This window comes from Chaetura pelagica, unplaced genomic scaffold (genome assembly GCF_000747805.2).
Source record: "Chaetura pelagica isolate M959 unplaced genomic scaffold, ChaPel_1.0 scaffold472, whole genome shotgun sequence".
Lineage (NCBI taxonomy): Eukaryota > Metazoa > Chordata > Aves > Apodiformes > Apodidae > Chaetura > Chaetura pelagica.
This window is the reverse complement of record NW_009952566.1, coordinates 1,483,145-1,503,824: the sequence shown is the minus strand read 5'-3', so window position 1 is coordinate 1,503,824 and position 20,680 is coordinate 1,483,145. Positions and strand designations below refer to the sequence as shown.

The window sequence follows — 20,680 nt, the reverse complement described above, 5'->3', positions numbered from 1 at the left end:
CCTACAATAAGCACATACTGGGTTTATCTACTTCTCCATCTTCAACCCATATGAGCCTTTACTAACAAAGTCTTGTTAATTGAGAAGTCTCAATGGCATTGTTTTCACATACATGTATACGTGTGTGCACGTGCAACACACATACATGTATTCATATGAGTTATCAAAACACTATTATAAAGCAAACGTTCTCTTTCAACATCTCTTCTCTGCCCTCCCCACCTCCCTCCCTTTCCCCAGTGTATTATTTCAAAAGAGATTGGAATTTAAAACTTCCAAGAGCCATCCAGCTCTTGTTAGCACTGCAAATGTCTGGGTGCATTAACGAGTCCCTGGTCCACTTCTAGGACACGTGTTGACGAACGGCCTGTAGTTCACAATACTGATTCCTTGGATTCAGGGTCTGCTGTACTGGTAGTGTTGGAGACTGGGTTTTTGTGGGTTACCAAAGGTGATGTTTCCCCTTCAGCCTTGCTGTTAGCAACTGCTTCCACGTGGACTTCCTTGAGCTCCTGCTCTTTTTCTTTCTTTTCCTTTTGGTTCAGGTAATTAAGGATGCCTGCTCCTAGGGCATCCCCTTCCACATTCACAACTGTGGTGGTTCGGTCCCTGGTTAAAATCAGAAACAGAAAACAAAACAGCAGGCTTTTAGCTTAAGAGAGTTACAACACAGTAAGGGCAGCCGATGCACCCCTGCTGATCCACTAACTCCAGTGGAGTTAGACAAGGGAGATGATGTTAACGTAGGTATTTTCCACAGCGCGGTCATTGACTAAAAGGTCGGCCCAACTGGCTCTGGCTTCTCAGTGGGTTGCACTAATGGTACAGCTCTTTCTCAGGCATTCATCTTTACTCAGCCCACATTCCTCTTCCCCTTCCCCGAGCCAGCATTTCTCAAATGCTAGTTCAGAGCAGGAACTTAATTCGGGCTTATCCAATGGGTGATTCAGAGCACCCAGCTCTTTTTTAACTATAGAGACTCGTACCTTAACTCAAACATCTACTTACGAGGTCCTTCCAAAACCAAGCAGAATGTCTGTGTTCTCTGGATTTTTTGCTAGTAGCACTTGTCCTAATCTTTGGTCCTACAGCACAAAACTACTGTCCCAGGAGGAGGAGATTAATGGGTAATAAAGAAAAACAATTTATTCGTGTGCCTTTTGAGATTTCTGTTAGTCATTCTGCAGCCTAACTTCAGCATGTGCTCAATTTGCACCTATGGTCCTCTCTGGTAATTAAATGGCTGGTATGAAAACAAGAGACAGGACTCTTCCCTCCCTCCTTCTCCTTTTTGTTACCACAAGGCTGAGTTCCTTGACTAGAACAGCAGTGTTGACCACAGAGGAATGCTACATATTCTGAAGCTAAGGTAGCCAGTGTGACACAGGCAGCCCAGAGTGAAAGGAAGGACAAGTTTTTCCCTCTTGCCTCAAAGCACTTGCAAGTACAGCTTGTGGAACACACAGTTACTACTGTCATCCTTTAGGAAGATGGGTTACAAAGAGCTAGCCACTGCTTTGCCTGTCCTTTGGAGGTGGCTAATCCCCAAGAGGTGGCAGCAAAAAAGAGCTGAATGGCTCTAATGAAAACACAGGAATATGATTATGTCCCACAGATGTGTGGTGTGGGAAGGAGGCAATAGAGCTGCCCCTTCCTCAGCCTCCAGAGTTCAAGACTGTCCTTGGGCATCCTAATTTCCACATCTGTTGCAGAAAACACCACCTACAGAGAGAGAATGGTGTGTTCAGAAAGCAATGCAGAGGGATTGTGTACAGCCTTACCCAGGAACTGTCCTGAACCTGTCAACTGGAAAAAACTCCAATGGGATTCAGATTGCTTGACCCAACCTGACCAATGATTTCAGCCCTCTACCCAATTTCAACCAGATGGCTTGAAAGCAGATTATGTTTTAAAATTATCAAATTATGCTTACTTCACTAGCATTTAAACTCTAAGCATGCTTTAACTCAAGAGTACTCAGATGTTTGTTTGAGGAGAAGCAGAAGCACCTTTTACCATGGGGTCCATCTAAGCTATAAGAAATCATCTGCATGTCACATTTACACTTATCATGTGGAGGTTCCCCAATACTTAGAACAAAACAAATTTTCTAGGCTTTCCTTAATCTAATTTAGGTAGTACAGAAATTAAATGTAGGCCTTAACAAGGACATAGCTATGCTAAGTGGAAAGATAAGCTCTTCCAAACAGAGCTGGGCAAGTAGATAATCTCTCATGGTTCAAAGAGGGGAATGGCTCTTGGAAAGAAGAGCAGAAGCTGAGCGAAGGTCGGCTCTTTTAGCTCCTTCCCTGGAGTTGGAAACATGGTATTAGTGTGTACTACATTTGTGACTCCCAGCAGCATGTTCCAGCTGTGACACTGCCCCACAGCTGGATGAGTGCCACAAGCCCTCTGTGTCCCTGCCCTGCCAGTGGATGGCACCTCTCTGTGACACTTGTGTTGGTGCTTGGGCCAGTCTTGAACTACAAAAATATTTCAAACAAGAGCTGACAACAGCTTCTGATGGAGACTGTTTCACACATGTGCCCAAGAAAGTTTTTCACCACTACTCAGACTCCACTTTCTTCCCCACCTGTGTCCAACTGATTTCCAGCAATATCAACACTTTCTTGAAGAAACTTTAAACAATCCTTCCAAAGGGAACCGAAACCAGGAAGATGTATGTTTCAATAAAGGCTGAGTAAGAAAGCTGAAGAGGGATTTTAGCACACTTACTGCTTTAATCAAGGAGGGACCACCTTTTTCATCATTTGCCAATAGTTACCTGTCCCGTAGGCAGCCGCATCTTGTAGGGTTTCATTTTATACTGTGCTACACTCACTACCCTGCCCCGTCTTCCCAGCTGCACATCCTACATGTCACACAGCAGCAGAGAGGTGCGGCCTAAAGAACTTACACAATCCAGTCCACGGCTAATATCAAGGACAGGTCGTTGGTGGGAAGCCCAATGGCCTCCAAGATGATGGCGATGGTGAGGACTCCTCCGGCGGGGATCCCGGCGGCGCCCACGCTGGAGGCTGTGGCTGTCACACTGCAAACACACGTGCACACCCGGTTAGCAGGGGCCCTGCAGCACTCACTCCTCTCCTGCACTTGGGTCACTGTAAACAAACTCTCCAGCATGGGACATGGAGATCACTTGCTTCCCAGGCAAACCCCTTTCCTGCCTGCTGATGTGAAGTAATGGGCACAAAGCACAATTGCTCAGCAGGCATCTGCAGCAGCTTTCAAGGCAATGGCTCTGGATTTAATACCATAATTGCCTTTTCAGGAAAAAAATACCCCACAATGTAACCAACACAGCTATATCCTGCTGCTTTACTAATATAACCTTTCCCAAGTCATGTATCAGCTCCAATATGCTGAGTACATTACATGTCCTGGCCTCAAATGCAAAAAGGTAAACCCTGCCATGCAGGGTATCATCTCTTTTCTGTGTCTTTTTTTTTGCATTTAAATACAGACCCTAAATCAGGAGCTGGAAACCTGCAGTCCATGTGCTATAGATGTGGACAACACACCTTTTCATGTACAGATGTCTACAACTGAGTTTTCCTCAGGCTATCACTGCATTATCCTCAGGCCTGTATTAATACCTGATTCACTAAGAGTACCTGAAAGGTTAATCCAAAAAGTAAATAATGCCCCAGTCCTGCCTTAACTAGACAAACAATATTCTGGGAAAATGCAATAAGGAAGGAAGTAAAACCTGGTCAGGGAGGGTAAAAAAAAATGCCAGGAACAGGCCCTAGGAGGCATCTGATGGATATAGCTACGGCTTCTCAGCACAGTAGGAGCTAGAACTCCCTGTAGGATCCTCACCTAAAGGCTTTTGAGGAAGGAAATGAAGAGAATGACACTTCATGGAATATGGGATGTATGAGGATATTCCAGGCATGGAGGGGAGAGAGTCTTAGAGAAACAGGCAGGACTGAGGTAGTGGAGGGAACAATAAAACAAAGCAGTCAGGAAGGAAATTATAATGGATCTGTCCCAGGAATCCAGTGACAGAGTAGAGAGGTAAGCAGAAACAGAGTCTTTAGCATGAAATTGATATATAAGGAACTGAGGAGCTTGCAGGAGGATCTTCTAAGACATCCAGAGGGGAATCAGGGGCAGCTTTTTGGGTATAGCAGCATGCCTCAATTACCCAGCTTAATGGTGAGTGGAGGGTGGGGGAGTGAGATGCTTAAGGAAGCAGAGGAATTTCATGTGCAAAACAGTTTTAAACAGCTCAAAGTCTGTTTCAGAATTAAATTGCCCCTCCCAGGTTCCACCTTTTATTAAATCGAGATCCTGGCAAATCTTATAAAGCTTGAAAGACTCCATCCTTTAATCACCCTATAATTATGTTTCATAGCAGTTTGCGAGCTTTAGGTCAGAGATGTGGAATGCAAACTGCCAGCTATTAGCAGAGAGACCACAGGCTTGAATGTGTCTGGGGGCCAGAGGATGTGGTTGCAATAGCAAGCAACTTACAGAATCGTGAAGATTTGCCCAGGATTGAGGTCGACATTGTTTAGCTGAGCAATAAACACAGCTGCCATGCACTGAAAAATAGCAGCTCCATCCATGTTTACAGTGGCCCCGATAGGAAGGATAAACCTGCTGATTCTCTTGTCAACTCCATTGTTCTCCTCAATACACTTGATCATCGATGGGAGGGTGGCTGAGCTAGAGACAGGAAAAAATCAAACACAAAGCATTAGGGTGCACTGAGTGGAAAGTCTCCGTCTCATGGCTTTCATGTTTCCAACAAGCTGAAGACAGGACGAGACAACAATGCCATTTTGTAGTCCCACTCTGTCATGATAGCGAAGAGAGACCCTCCTTGTTGGTCTTGAGCAGCAGTATTTAATAATCTGCTTCCATCCAGAAATAGCCGATAAGGATTTTAATCTTCCAGAAGCAAGAACTCATGACTTAACACAGCCTAACAGGGCTGTGGAATGATCAAGCATCAAAGCACAAAAACACACCAACAGATGCCAATATAAATACAACAGATGCAACTACCTTCTCAAATGAAATAATAATAACAATAACAACAACAAAAATAAAATCACTGTTGGATTTATTCCTTGCATTAGAAATTACATAAGTTTATTCATAAACCCTCTCCTACTTCATGTACTTCAGCTCCTGTGACAGACATGAGTCTGCTTGAGGGAATGACCTGAAACTATTTTATATAGCTATGATCTTTGATCAGGTGTTTGCCCCTTGAGAAAAGTGTAAATGACATGCTTGATAGTTTGGTTATGACAAATAAATGCTGACCAGGTCAGATCTTTGAAATCAGTAATGTCAAGTCCCTTTACAGTAGTTAATAAGTCTGCTATGCTCCTGCAAAATTAGTCTAAACTTTTTTGAGATGCTTCTGAACTTGAAGAACTAAACTTCTCAGGACAAAGTCCCTCATTACTGACCATCAAATCACTTAAAATTGAAGGAACAGCTGGCAGGATCATTTTAAGCAAATACTTCTTACCTTTTCCCCCAAAATTCCAACTCAGCATCATGCTACAGTCTCAATACTCTGATGAAATGTTTTCAACAGCTAATTATCAGTATGTGCTGTGTGGCAGGCTGCTGACAGCAGTTAAGACTCTCTACACTCAGAATTCATTTATTTATTGCAATCTCAGGAACAATACTCGCACCTCAAACTCAACACAGTTTGGTGTTGGGATATAACCAGTTTATACTGACAAATAGGAACAGGCTACAATCCCAAAGGAAGCACAGAAACCCACCTGGAGCAAGTGGCAAAAGCAGTGGCAAATGGTGTGATAAGTCCTAAGAGAAAACGATACGGATTTTGACGTGTGGATGCAAAATAAATAAGTGGCAGAATGATTCCTCCATGGATGAAGTGGCCCAAAATAGAGGCAAAGATGTATTTTCCCAGACTGGTCACCAGAAGCACAATATCTTCCATTTCCACAATCTTGCTCCCAACAAGGAACATAATGCCAATAGGTACATACCTGTGTAAAGAAATATTGCCTGTCATTCAGTGCAAACAAAAAGCCTTGAAAAACATGCCATTTTCCATCCTGGAGACAACACTCTTCTAAAGAAAATGCTGCTCTTACTGAAGGGTAGCACTTTATTCACCACACACCCAGGTTAAGCAAATTTGGAAGGCCTCTCTAACACTCTTGCTTGGTGGAAGGCAAGCAGTCAAACTGAAAATCTGTCCACCTAAGCCCTCAGAGACAGAGTGAGGAGAGTGCTGAAGGGAAGCCGAGCAGGATGCAGAAATGCTGGCAGACGCTATCAGGAAAAGATACTGGTGTGGAGTTTCAGTCCATCAGGGAGGAAGGCAGGCAAAGACCAAAAGCTGAAGTCTCTGCTGAAGGGATGGCAGACAGTAGGACAGAAAAAGGAGCAGTGCCATGTCACTGGAGCAAGGAAAGGGGTGGAAAAGTTGGATCTCAAGACATGCAGTGACTACCAGCAAAAGTATGACGTTAGGTCATTCAAATGGTAGACATTCTGGATGCCAATATATTCCCCTGTAGGAAAGGAACAGCTATGCCCATACCAGACAGCTCAGATAAAGGCTGCTGAAGCACGTGCCAAAGACAGCAATTAAATCTGCTATTTGCCTACAAAAGACTATGTTAAATGATCAGGTTTCTGGAGCTTTTCTCAAGCCAACAGCCACGTCTACATTCCCTGGCCTCCTATCTAGGAACATGCCACGTCTCAATACGTCAGCATTTGTTTGAAGTTTCCTTCGTCAGGAACACCTGGAGCTACTCCAGAGGAAGGGCCACCTGTGGGCCAGAGCCACACCTCTGGTCTCAGTAGTGCAGCTGGGAACAGCCCTGGAAAGACAGAATTGCCCTTGCACCTATAGAACAACAGCTACTAAATGAACGGTAGGAATCCCTTCAGGCCCCAGGATCAGTTCCTCTGAAGCTCTACTTTGGATGTCTGTGTCTGAGTACCTCTGCTGATGCTGTCCCTTAATTTCTTCCTCTAAAATGAAGAAATACTGAAAGATCACCCTGATGCAGGCATGCATGTAACTATAAAAGATCTGCCTGCACATCTCAGGAGTAAAGAATGCTTTTTCTTCCACTCTTCCCTCCGATCCAATGCCCACGTTGAGAGAAGCTGATCTGTGGAGTCAGGACAAACTTCAGTTTTGGTTAAGCATGCAACAGTTTGGAAAAAGGGGCAAGCCTTTAGGTTGTCCAGATCACTCACTTCTTCCTACCCTGACACTCCCCTCAGGGGTTCTGCAGCTCCTCTGTTCTGTGCAGAGAACACCTCCTAATACCTCTGCCAATACCTCTGCCTCTGCAATTCTGTGACATCCTGCCTTTAAACTACCCTTTTGAGCACCCCGACTAGCCAGATCTAGCTGAGCCCTGGTCCTGCACAAGCTCTGCAAGCAGGAACACTGGATTCAGAGCTGAGACTAGATCCCTGCCCTTGAAGAGGGAGACTGCAGAGGGAGGAACTGAAAGTTGAGACCAAAGGGCTGCTGAACACAAGTGGCTGTTGAATGGGACCAGGTATGAGTTTCAGCCATTCCAAAGTATCCTTTGGGAAGTACATGTGGCTTAACAGATTTTGAATAAATACCAAGACAACACGAGAGCTTTAAGGAAGGAAAGAGAACAAGTAAGGGCTACGGTGCACTGCAGTGTTAAAGAGTCAGCTGTGGTTCTGATAATCCACAAAGGATTATATACCAACTGATTGGCTTGAAGTGTTAGCACTGTAATCAGCTGAATACAAGAACTGCCTCTTATCAGTATTCAGTGTCCCAGGAATTACACTCAAGAGTAAAAGAGTTAAGCTGGTTTGAGACTTTGAAATTTTCAATCCCTTATGACAGCACCTAACACAGAAATCTGTCTGTATAAAATCAGGTGTTTTGTTAAAACCTTTCTGCTTCTTAGAGGGAGGAAAATAGTAGGAATGAAAAATGCAGAATGAAGGGAGAAAAAATACTTTTAAGGTAAGCTTATAGCTTTTTCCACAGCTTTGGAAAGAGAGTGAGAAATGTTCCACTGTTAATTTGTTAGCTAGCTGTCCTCATGAATATTTTTATTTTTGTGTGTAAGATACTGCTGGTTTCACAGGAGTTTCTTGCCTAGTGAGAAAATTCAGCACACTTCACCTCCTAGCATACAGATTTTTTTGGTGCCAAAAGCTTTGTGAGATCAGTCAGATTGACTTTCACCCCATAAATATGTCTTGACTCTACAGAAGAAAGTGAAATAATGGATGTGCTCATTAACAGGTAGGAGACCAAATTAAAAAAAAAATCAACCTTAGTAAATTCCTGCTTTTAGGGATGTGAAATGGAAAAGAGATGCACCTCTGGGAAGCAAACACAAACAAGAAAGAGCTGATCCCTTTGAAGAGTTTCAGACTGATACCCTAAGCTACGTGTGATTGTCTAATTACTGGGCACAAGCAAAGAAAAAAGACGCCGCAAGATTCACTTTTGCTGAGATGAGAGATCTGGTAGGAAAAAGCTGGAGAGGTGGATAAATGGTGAGATTCCTGAGCAGAGCATAAGATTGTACTGCAGATGTACCTGCAGACACACACTTACCACATAATCCAGGAAACCAAGACCATAGTTGCCTCATTGAATGAATTAAAGAAGCGAATCAGATCTTCCCCTTCCTGGCCAAGCTTTTTCAGTGCTACTCCTAAAACCAGAGCGAACAGCACCAGTCCCAGGATATTCATCCCTTCAATCTCAGTACCAACAGGGATCTGTAGAGGCAAAAATGTAAAACCTGTTAGATGTGAGACCAGCACAAAACCCAACAAAAGGATCATCTCATTTCTCTGCTGGGAGAAATCAACAAACAGAACCTATTTCATGAAAATTGTTGAAAAGAACCGAAAAAAAATCTGGACACGGTCCAGATACAAACCTCCCTAGTTATGAGCTGGCATGGACTCACTGGAGAAGTGAAAGGGCCTGCCACCACCTCCTCTCATGTCCTTCCATATGATATGTGTGCCTTCAGTGACCCAAACAAGAAACTTCCCCAGTTTGCTCAGGACAAGCTCTGCTGCAGATGTGAAACAGCACAGGTGCCAATCACACATGTGCTGTTAAAAGACTGACACTTCCCTCCCTGTTTCCCTGTAAGGGAAGATGAGTGTGAGAGAGATGGCAGGTGTAAATGGCAGAGACTGGTGATACTGACTTCCTAGCTCGCTTACTCTACCAAGCATCACTCACTTGGCACTATGACAATCTACAGTCTAAACAAATCATACCTGCAAGAGGCTTGCAGCAGTCTGGCCCCAAATATGTTTTTATTTCCTCACACTTCTGATGGGAATCTGCTCTCAGAAGCTGCCAGTTCCATCACTTCAGTGTAATGTTTTTACCAACATGAAAACCATGAGAAAACTACCAGTGTTATGAAGTAGAAAGGGGAGAGAGGGGCAGAGAAAGGTATCAAAGCATAGACACCTACTCATTCATCTGTCCAAGTCAGCTGTGGGGGGACAGAAATAACAGAAGAAACACCTGTTCCCCTTCTCAGAAATCATGTGGCTGCAGGGTAACAGTAAGAGGATAAAAGCAGGATCCACCTATTGACAAAAACTAGTCTACTCACCAGTCTGCTCTGCCAGTTCTTCACGGCTTTTTTCTCAAAGAGAGCTGGAGCTTGTTTGGCAGTGCAGTATCATATGAACTGAATGAGTGTTCTTGTGGCTACGTAAAAATATAATTGTTTTGACAAACTGCTTTTCCCTCCCTGAACTTGGCAGTACAGGCTCAATATGTCAAATTGTTGTTTTATTTGGAAGGGCTTCTAAAAACAGATTAGGTTTGTGTACAAGTTTTGGCCTTCTGGCTAGTTTAAGTAGACACTAGCTCAACACTAGGAAAGAAAAATATATCCTGAGCTAAAAGCTTGAAATGAGTATTGACGGAAGAACTCTGGATACTGATCTGCTAAATCTGATAAAATCAGCCTGCTCAAGATTATATTTGTGCTGGAAGTTTACTGTAGAACTGGACTGTTCCTTAGTGGAAACTAAGTAACACAGAGGAGGGGATGAAATATAAATTATACACAAAAGCAAAAAGGCTAAACTGCTATTAACAAGTGTTTACAAACAATGAAAGTTCTGGCTTTTTTTATTTGCAAAATCAGATCTAGGAGCTGCCATTTTTTTATGACAGTTGCTTGTTCAAGGCTAAGTTGTCAGTATTTATTGGATTTCCAGTTGAAAGAACTGAAAACATGGGCAGGATTTTATTAATGGGGTGCAGTGTATCTCCAGAGATGTCTGAAAAAATGTGCTGTTTTCTCCACACAGAGTAACACTTTCCTGTCTACACTGTTTTGTCTATATTCTGTTTTGTGTGCCTGAAAGCTCTAAACTCTTCTGTGGTTAGAAAAGTTAGATTAAAAAAATATTACACCCTCCTATTAATTGAATAAACTGCTTGTGTACATGGCATGCTCACATATTCCTATTTTTCACTTCTGTTGGTAAAATGTAACTCCAGAGTAGAAGATAAGGTTTACCATAAGGCTGAAGAGAATATAACAACATGGAGTTTAGTCTTCTTCCACCTTCAGAGATGTCTCTCTCCACCTTGCTCCCAGCATTGTGATCACTGCTGCTGCTTCTCCAAGTTCTCACACTTCAAGTATCCTTCACTTCAAGTCCTTCTTCCCTTCAAGACCTCCAAGCCTAGATCTTGTGACCTCGATCTGCAGACCCCTGAATTATTTGTGACCATAGGGAGCACATTCACCAAAAACTTCTGAACTGTTTCCCTCTACTCACTGTCATCCTGCCACCTCTTTCAGGTCTTACTCTCTTTCTCCCTCGTGAGCCATTTCTTCACAACACGAAACAGTCACCACCACCTCCTGTCACCACAGATGTAGGCAGAAGGTGCATCATTCACACATGGTAGTAACTTACTGCAAGAAATCGCTCCCTGAAAATCAAGGGGACAATCTGCAGCATTCAGGGAATTTCACCTCCTTGCAGCACAATATGGAAAGAGTCCAGCAGTAAATCCTCAGCGGAAGATCCTCTCAGTCCCAGCCTCTACAATTGGCAGATGCTGAACGGCTTTTTTTGTGCTCTAACAGAAGAGTGCATCACCCCAAAGGAGCTGCCAAACAAGCAGCATGGTGGACAGCAAACAGAAACAGTTTTAATGAGAGCTTTGTTCCTGGATAAGCCATGGAATGCATTATTGTTTGCCTGAAATTCTGTGTTCTGGTGGGAAGATTCATGGAGCTCTTCTGGTGCTTGAATCTCTCTGAAGATTCCTATTGTTTTGTGGCTCTTAAAAAAAAATGCTTATCAAGGAAACAACTGCTAACATTGAGCTGTCCCACTAGTAAGTGGTTGAAAAGAAAATGTAGCCATGTGATGGGAGGAAGAAGAGCAATTACTGGTTTGTGTATTTTCACTGCTGTCACAAGAGGAACTCAGAGTCCCTCACAGCCTCCCTGTGATGCAGATGGGGAACTGAGATAGCCAGTGCCCCAGGAAGCCTTGCTGCTGAACACAGAGAGGATGTAGCTATAAAAGCTAGGTAAACACGAGGAAGCGTGTGAAACAGCAAAAAGGACACGGCTGGGCAGACATCTACATGCCCCTCTCTTCATATCATCAGCAAGAGAAGATGGGGCCTATGAGCCAGTGGTGGGGAAAAAACACAATCAGTGGAAAATTCTGCTCTACACTACTCGTATGGAAAGTAGAAGGAAAGCATTTCTCCTCTTCAATCAAATATTCTGCTGATAAAAGAAAACATTAGATAGGAATATAATCTTGATTCTCTAGAACTCAACTTCTATCACTGTGATATTTATACTATATATTATCCAAAAATCATATGCTTCCTTTCCAAACTTAATCCCCATCTATCCATAAATAATATGGTCAGACCAATACTGAAACTGAGCTAACAAAACTGAGATGATGCTTCCTTTTCATTCTGTCTGCTCTTCTCCAGAGACAGTAGGGCGTCTTCTGGAATTGAAGTTCAACTCTGGTTGTGCTCCAACAACTGGAGAAAAGTTTTGGAAAAGTAGTAGCAGAAATAACCTTTACATCATAACCGCTGGCAAAAACAGGCATAGGTGATGAAGTCAGGGTATTTTTTCTGATATTGAATCAAACAGGAGTCTGATAAGTGAGAAAAGGAAAGAAGAAAACTGAAAAAGATTCTCCCATTGCAACTTGCCAAAAGATGTATTCTTATCTGTTGAGGAAGAGTGATGGCCTTGAACAAACATTAAAAAAGTACTTGACAGCCAAGCCTAAGTCCAGTGGATATGGCTGGTCCTGATTTGTGCTTGGTTGCCAAGGAGCTCCTATTAAACTTGACACTGAAGATGAATAAGAAGTCTAATTCACCTTTCATGTACCACCACTTCAATGAAGAATAACCCTACACTCTGTAAGCAGACATACATGTCTAAGTGCACATCGTTACAGCCTTTCACATGGAACTTGGTTTTGGCAGAGTGAGGCTGTGCAGGCATGTACTGCCTGAGGATATAGTGGCACGAGAAGGTAAATGCTCTTTTTGGGATGGCATGGCCCTTCTGCAGGCCTCGCTGCACATCCCTGTCAGATGAGGTGGGTGCAGATCTGAGCTAAAGCCACCTCACAGGCAGGGGCAGAGCCCAGGGGGGCTGCGTCTTTCCCAGTGAAACTGCACGCCCTGTGACATCGGGCTTTGGGGCAAGGGCTGACTTTTCCCCTGCTCAGTCCTTGTGCCATCCAAGTGACACGTCACCCTGCCTCTGGGGCTGGTGAAAGTCCAGCCCCTCAGCCAAAAGCAGAGCTCAGAAACACACTGTTCTGCATCGCCTGCTCAGGCACCGCGCACAGCGAGGAGAAGGTTAACGAGGCTGGAACTTCCTGTGCTCAGGGTCACACTTCAGAGTCCCTCTGGCTGAGCATGAACTGCTTTTTCCTCAGTGGTTTTACAGACTCATGGGCAAGCCCCAGCTGAGCCTTGCCATGACAAATACAAACCTCACAAGTCTCCTGCCCTAGAGGCATTCAAATCATATGATGCAACCCAGCTTTTTATATTGATGTCAGGTAGTCAAAAGGAGCCTGATAAATCAAAAATAACCCTGCAAGTAATTTCCAGTCTCAGACCTGTCTCCCCAAAATCCCATGAAAGCACATGAGATACTTCATTTGGAGTGAGGTGATACATCACAGGCTAGGATACTGAGTCTGTTTCACAGCATGCTGCCCATAAGACAACAGTAATTATTACTGGACCTGCAATACATTGGCTTGGGCCAGTAATACAGATGTTTGATAGCTCTGTGCTACAGGAGAGATGCCACTCAATGGGAGACAGAGCATTCTGGAAGTCCTATGAGCTACATATGGAAAATAACACCCTGGGGAAGACCTGTTCACAAGATCATGTAACAAAACGACAAGGGGTAACATTTTTAAGTTATAGAAGGGTATATTTAAGTTGGACTTTAGGAAAAAGCTCATTAATATGAGGGTGGTGGATCACTGGAACAGGTGCCAAGAGAGGTGGTGGGGGCCTCATCACTGGAGACATTCAAGGTGGGGCTTGATGGGGCTCTGAGCAGTCTGTTCTAGTTGGAGATGTCCCTGGAGATGTCCTCTAGTTTGGACTAGAGGAACTTTAGAGGTCCCTTCCAAATCAAAGACATTCAACGATTCTACTTCAGCTACACCCACAAATTAGTTTCCCTTTTGACACCATTGCAATAGCAGCCTATTTGTAATGTTTTATAACTTTCAGGCCTTCAGACCACTTATTACTGCTTCAAACAAAACTTCAGCAGCACAACAACAAGAAAAAATTCTCAACTAGCCTTTTTTTTTTTTTTAGGAGCCTTGGGTAGTGGAAAAAAGCTTTTTCTCTCCAAATTGTTAATGAAGGTTTAAGGAATATATTCAGCCAGCCTGATTTAAACCAAAGTCTACAGAAAGTTACTTGGAAACATTAGGCAGTGACTTCTCAAAATTGAGATCAAGTGAGACCAGGTCTAAGAAAGCATGGCCTAAAAATAAGGTACCAAGGGTCAGGCAGTTGAGCTCAGCTCTCCCATTCATTGTAGCTTTCCTGTATGGCTATGGGTTACTAACATGGCTTGTTTGTGTCTTGGTTCCAGGCAAAGAAAAGTACTTGTTTCTTTTCAATGACTGATGGAAAGGATTAAAGACTGTGAAGCAGTCAAACATTACAGTTGACAAGGGTTTGTATGAAGTCAAAGTGGTGACCTTACCTTCTCTTGCGTGAGGTTTCCAGAGGTAGTGTTTCTGAGCACCAACTTATACTCTGTCGCATACTGCAGGCAAGAAAAAACAAACAAAACTACAATGTTTGCTGATCAGATCAACAATATGATCATATCATCTAGTACTTCACAAGGAGATTACTGTTAGGAAGACTTTTGCTGGAGACCTAAATGCAGAGGCTAACAAACCTGTCCTGTGCAAGAAAAGGCAGTGACAGCAGACACAGCCCCTTCCCCATGTGTCAATAGAGAAGTGCTCTGTGACCCCCTGAGCTGCCAGGTTTAGGCAGCAGATGGGGAATTATCTTTTCCTCCACCCTGTCACACTGGCTCCTACAGAAGGCAAGTGGTGCTTGTGCTGTTTCACTGCTAGAGATGGTGAGGCATGCATTAAAATAGTCAGTAAAATATCTAAAATCTAGGACAACAGTTTACTTTTGATAAATAAACTAGACATCTTGCAAAAGCAGGAATTCCTTGGGCTTGTTTTCTTTAGATATAAAATAGGAGAAATAAAAGCTTATGTATTTGTCAATTACCTGTGACAACAGCAGCAGAGAGAAAAGGACTTCTTTGTTTCATCCCTGAATATACAGAACCCTGACAACTCGAGGCATCACAGAATATCCTTTTCTTAGTGATATTTTTGTACTGTTCCTATTTTTGTTTATGGCATATTGACTTCTACTGTATTATATACATGCTCAAAATGACACTTGATTTTAAGACCTTGTTTTTGATTCAAAAGCAAGCCAACAGAATAACATGAAGGCAAAAAACTATTATTGTGCACCTGTATCATAGAGAATGACTCTGCCCAATAGCAATATTCTCAGCTGTGTCTATCACAACATCTAAAATTAGCAATAAGAACTACATAAAAATCTTCTTGGAGCCCCACAGCTTCTGTCCATCAGTTTAAATTACACTATGTTCTGGTGCCAGTTATTTCCCTACCACACTTAGTCCTCTGTTGGAAGAGAAACCAGGCTGACCAATTAATCCAGCATGGGATACAACGGAAAATGCTGAATAAAAGCATCAGGCAACAGGTAGAGCTTACACCCATGGGAGCCTAAAAGTTGTTGTCTCTTCTGAGCTCAGCTCCAAGCTCCATACCCAAAGGTTTCCTAGTTAGCCCCTGCAAAGCGATAAGCAGTCTGGCACAAAGCACAGTTGCCGTTGCTGCCCGACACGGCACCCAAAGCACAAAATTTTAAAGAACATTTTTGGTGGAGGTACAAAGCATGGGCTACAAATATGCTTTTGTTTGAGGAGTAGTTTTCAAAATCAAACTGTTTGACATGAAAGCTGTATATCTGATTATGTCAAGTGCTTTCAAAATCTCACATACTATAAATAAATTAACCCTCAGTATTTTTTACACCATCTTTCTAGTCTGTTTTCAAAAAAACAGCATCACTTTGTCTGTCTGTAGCTCATGTCCCAAGCCCACATAGTATCTTACCGTTCGGAAAGCTGCAGCAACAAGATTGGCAGGAAACAGGTTTCTGTAAAATACAAACAGAAAATGAAATACTTGTCACAGAACTTCTACAACAAACACACCAAGGTGTTTCACTCTCAGAAACTGAATTCATTTTGCAAAGGCAAGCACGCTGGCAGCAGTGAGGTATGTACTATGGAAGATACTCGAGTAGCTTGGGACAGATGTTTTGCACCTCCAGAGGTGTGAATGCCACCTTCTTCTGCTCGCATAAAAAGGCCCCTTCTTGTCTGCCACACCTCAGCATTTGAGCAGGGACACCAAAGGCAATCACACTATGCTAGTTATACACACCCATTAGCCAGTGGCTACAGAAACTGGCTGGGCCACATCAGCTGCAGCAACAGCTTATGGCCTCCAGGGTCAGGCAGATTTTTAACATTATTCATGCAATTACACTTTGCTCACAGCAATTACACTTTGTCACGAAGGACAATCCAATCAGCAAGATGTACTTAAGAGAATGGCTTAACCTTTCAACACAAACAAGGTCAGCTTCCCTAAACACCAAGGCAGAGCATAAGAATGTCGGGCCAGAGTGGTCTGCAAGGGCTTAAGGAGTTAACCAGCACAGATTGAAGTAGGGGCAACTCATGTGGAAAACTGCAACATCTGAATTCAGTAGTTCCTTCATATAGAAATGCAAATCAAGCATCAGGTCTGTGCAGGGAGGACAGCATGCAAAGTGACCTAGCTTCTGCTGAGCATCCAGTGAGTAGGTGCATCTATGAAGCAACAAGGACAGGAAAAATGGTTAACTGGACCATGTAAGGAAAAAGTTGCTTCTTGCTGGATTTTGTTGGTTTTTTTTAATGCTACACTTCCTTTCTATGCTTATGGTGAGAGAAGAGGACGTGCTCCCCTAGCCAAATGGCAGATTTTTTGCTGTGTCAGAAAGCAAAAGAGGAATAAAAGTTGATCTCTGGGGTCACAACAGGACCCTACCTGACAAGGGCAGGGAGGCTAGAGGTACAAACAGAAAACACTGTCAGCCAAATGCATCGAGGAGACATGGCAATTCTTACAGTAAGGAAACAAAAGACCATACCCAGAGTCAGTTAAGCATGGCACAAAAACACCTGGGTAGCTGCTCTCCATCTTTTGCTCCTTGCACTCCCTCGAGGAAGCTGCAGCTACCCCCAGGCTGTGCCCTCCTAATCTCAACCCAGTTTTTGCCATAGTTACCCTGGCAAACACCATTTAAAACCAGGCTTTCAGTTATGATCAATTCCACGAATGATACGGAAAGCACAAATCAAAACCACTGCAAGAAACAGAGCAGCCGAGCCATATCTTTGAAAGCAAGAGGCAGATTAAGATAGAGCAAAGATAAGGACTCTGGTCTTTTCCGAGTGAGGGTTTTCCCACAGCCTTGACAGCAATGTAAAGTACAGGGACCTTCATCAAACAAGTGGCTGCTGTGAACGGCCTCAACCTCTCTCTCTGTTGCCTTGCTAGAGTATCAGGAGGCAGCTGCAAAAGCCAAATTGCTGCAAGAATAATTTGGCTTCTGGAGTCTACATTCCACCGAGCATGAAAGAAACAGCAAATTTTCTCCTTAAAATTTGACAATACAGCTGTCTGGCTGAAAGTAGGACAGGCAAGCTCGAACTCTGTAAAGATCCTTATGAACTGGTCAAATAAGATCAATGGAGCAGTTAACATGCATCAATGCTTGCACAGCTGGAAGTCTCTGATGGACAAAAACCGCATGTAAAGTAAAAGCAAACTTCATTTTATCAGGAGTAAAACATCACATACACAAACAGGCTCAGCTCAGTGCATCGTTTAAACAAAAAGAGAAAACATGCTGTTGGGAAAATAAAGGTATTTCATTTCAGCTCTTCATAGCAGGATGACTACTTTTTAAAAAAAAGAGAATTGAGTGGATTTTGAAGAAGCAAAGAGATGAAAAAAAGACTGAAAACCAACCAGAAATCAAATTACTTTTTTTTTTTTTTTTTAAATCAGCTTTTCCATCCTGACAAAACAAAACCAAAGGAAGCAATCCTAAAGCCTAAACAACATGTTTCTTCAACGTTTAAATGTGGCTGAGAAACCAAGCCCTCCATAATTTACACAGCATGTCAGGCATGGGCCTCAGTAATTAAACACGAACTCAACTCCAAGCATATACTTAAAGCTCATACTCGAGTGATGCCAGCAACCCTGCTACAGCAAAGCAAGGGGCTGGTTCTCGCTTCAAGTGTGAATAGCACTAAGGCCATTCAAATGCAAGCACACAGCGGTTCATTCTTCTTTCTCCCTGGAGCACCAGTCGCAGGACTCAACCCTGAGGACAGGGAAGAGCCCTTCTCACAATTTACCAAGTAAAACATTTGGACCTCAGTTCAGCAGCTCAGAAGGAACTGTGTGTTTTATACAAGCCAACTTTGAAGGCTGTGAAGTCGTAACATGCAAAAAAACCCCAAACGTTTTGCCCCTCTTTGTTTCAAATCCTGAAGTCTAAGAACATGTTGGGTCATAAAAAGGAATCAAGAAATAAATGGCCTATTTTAAAGGCACGAGTTCTGCACAGACTCATCGTTAACTAAGATCAGCCAGCAGGCAAATTAAATTAGGCTTTAATTATGGGTGGGTCAGACTGCAGGTTTATACCTTAAGATGGATTTGTGCAAGAACATCATCCCAGTGTTTTAAAAAAAAAAAAAAAAAAAAAAGAAGCAGCAGCAGCAGGGATGCTGTGAGCTCCATGGAGAGCCAAAAAGCAGCTGGTGACCTGCCTGGGCTCATCATGTGCTTCTGCCTGCAGGCTTTCCTCACCGAGCACAGCGAGGCAAAGTTCACCCACCACAAAAAATCCAGACCCAGCTGTCTCCGTGCAAGCCAACATTTGCCATGTCCCCAAGCCCAAGTGTAGGAGTTGTACAGGGAAGCAGAAGCATCCCTCCTGTCCAGGTGAACCAGTGAACAGGAAAGATGATGAGCTGGGTATCTGGGCATGCAACTTAAACATGGGAGTCTGCCAGTCAGTTTTTCCATGTGGCCCATATCTTTAGAAGGTTTGTTTTACTTTGGAAGTCCATACCAGATGTGAACATGGAGTTTAAAGAAATCACCACACTTTTATCACTGGATTGGTGATTCTTCCTGCTGTTTCCAATGGCCCCATTGCTGCCACTTCTATGACCTGTGCCAGAGAACACGGTTGTCTTTTCAAAGCAGATGTGGGCTATTGCAAGAACATGCTGAGGAGAACCTGAGGCTGGGTGATAAGGAACCTGCCCCAGGGTTCTGGCATCAGGCAGCCTTGGCTCTCAGTTGCAGAGAGATGAAACTGCTCTATGTGGGAAGAATGAGACAAGCCAGCAATGTGTAACATTGCAGCAGAGGGACAGACATGCTGCAGACACCCCTGGTTCTCCACTGCTCTGCAGAGGGATGGAGCACCCGTGCACAGCCACAGCCACCTTTGGGGCACAAAGGCAAAAGAGGTGAGGTACAGGGAAACTTTACTGCCCTCACCAAGCATCGGGCAGGAAAGTCTCTCTCTGCCTGTTGCAAGCTGTGCAGACAACCTCCCCCCCCAAAAAAAAAATAAAAATCAGAAAACCACCAGACAGCTGTCAAGAGTGACAGCTGTGCCCTGGGGCTGGAGTGGCAGCTGGGCTGAGCCACGGAACCTCCACATGTCTGCACACCGCACAGTGTGAGAAAGCACCCATCTCAGGTCCTCTTAAAACAGGAACCAGAAACGGCAGCATCAAGGGTGGGAGTTTCAAGGTCTGAATACTTTTTGCTTGAATACTGTGCTCATCACACCCCCATGCACTGCTTTGTAAATGCAGCTCTTTCCTTTTCTCCGGTGAAAAGCTGCTCCGACCAGTAAAGAAGGGACCATTACTCCTCCAACCAAATTTAGCAGGAAGGTCTCACTGGAATCAGTTCAGCTGCAGCATCTGCTACTGGAAATCATAGATACATATATAACTAAGGGAACCTGAAGCTGTAAAGGGAGGAAAAAGGGGCTGTAGCTCCCAGTCTTCTCAATTTTGATATTATGAGCAAATTCCTCTCTGCCTTACCCTGTATCTTTGCACCAGCGGGATAAGGAAGGTGCAAGAACTCCTTCATTACATGTGTTAAGGGATTACTATTAATAACTGCTTCTAAACGATTATTTTGCTAGAGATCTGCACACAACTTTGCTTTGCCAGCAAAAGCATGAAGGGAAATTCAGGCAAGCAGAACGAAACCCTAAAATACTACTCATTCCTCTTGCATTGCTTCTTACAAAAAGGTTCCACTGCTGAGGCCAAAAACTTGGATGTTGGAAAACATATTTTTGTGAGGAAGCCTAGAAAAAATACTCTGTGTTGCGTTATCTCCTGTTTGTTTTTTTTCAATGAAGTGTTTTCAATGGCAGGAGTCCCCTGAGAGCAACTTTACTGCCATCTGTGGCAACCTGCCACAGCCCAGTTTGGATTGCTCCAGTACCTTTATTTTTCTTTCTGTCCCAAGATTTTCATTCAGGATCACACAACCATTTTTCTCATTTGCTTTTTGACATGTATGTGGATGCACTATATATGCCCTGGACAGATACATATTTATGAGTTTGCTTTAACACAGGGAAATCTGAAAATGCATTTACTAATAGCAGATATTGGGTACTTTCCTGCCTTAATGGTCCACACTGCATTTTTGTTCTTTGGAAAATAAAATTTAACTGGGGGGAGTCAGTAGTAAAAGTTAATGAATATAAAGAACAGAAGAAAGGAGCAGAAGTGTTCAGAGGCTTCCAAAAAAGAAAAAAAAAAAGGCCACCAGACAGTGTAGGTACATGAACGAAAATGTTGAGTTCTTCCTACAAACATCTGTCAGCAATCCCTATAGTTCAAGAGAGGAT

The 20,680-nt window shown here is 43.3% G+C and overlaps 1 protein-coding gene across 1 annotated transcript; it reads right to left on the bottom strand.

Annotated features, from left to right (window-relative positions):
• Window positions 1-374: 374 nt before the first annotated feature.
• On the bottom strand, window positions 375-15,810 carry SLC1A4 (solute carrier family 1 (glutamate/neutral amino acid transporter), member 4). The gene is made up of 7 exons (XM_009993442.1): window positions 15,772-15,810; window positions 14,292-14,354; window positions 8,606-8,772; window positions 5,778-6,011; window positions 4,501-4,695; window positions 2,918-3,052; window positions 375-609 (listed from the first exon to the last, which is right to left on the bottom strand). Exons 3-7 carry the CDS (start codon window positions 8,743-8,745, stop codon window positions 375-377), a joined length of 939 nt encoding a protein of 312 aa, XP_009991744.1. The 5' UTR covers window positions 8,746-8,772; window positions 14,292-14,354; window positions 15,772-15,810.
• Between the last annotated feature and the right edge of the window lie 4,870 nt (window positions 15,811-20,680).

Bases quoted from the DNA above. Each gene is read 5' to 3' on its own strand.
- SLC1A4 (XM_009993442.1), bottom strand. From the start codon at position 8,745: ATGAATATCCTGGGACTGGTGCTGTTCGCTCTGGTTTTAGGAGTAGCA. The intron at 3,053-4,500 runs GTAAGTTGCTTG...GTGTGTTTGCAG, and splicing joins GGGCAAATCTTCACGATTCT to TGTGACAGCCACAGCCTCCA. The intron at 610-2,917 runs GTAAGTTCTTTA...GATTTTAACCAG, and splicing joins TTAGCCGTGGACTGGATTGT to GGACCGAACCACCACAGTTG.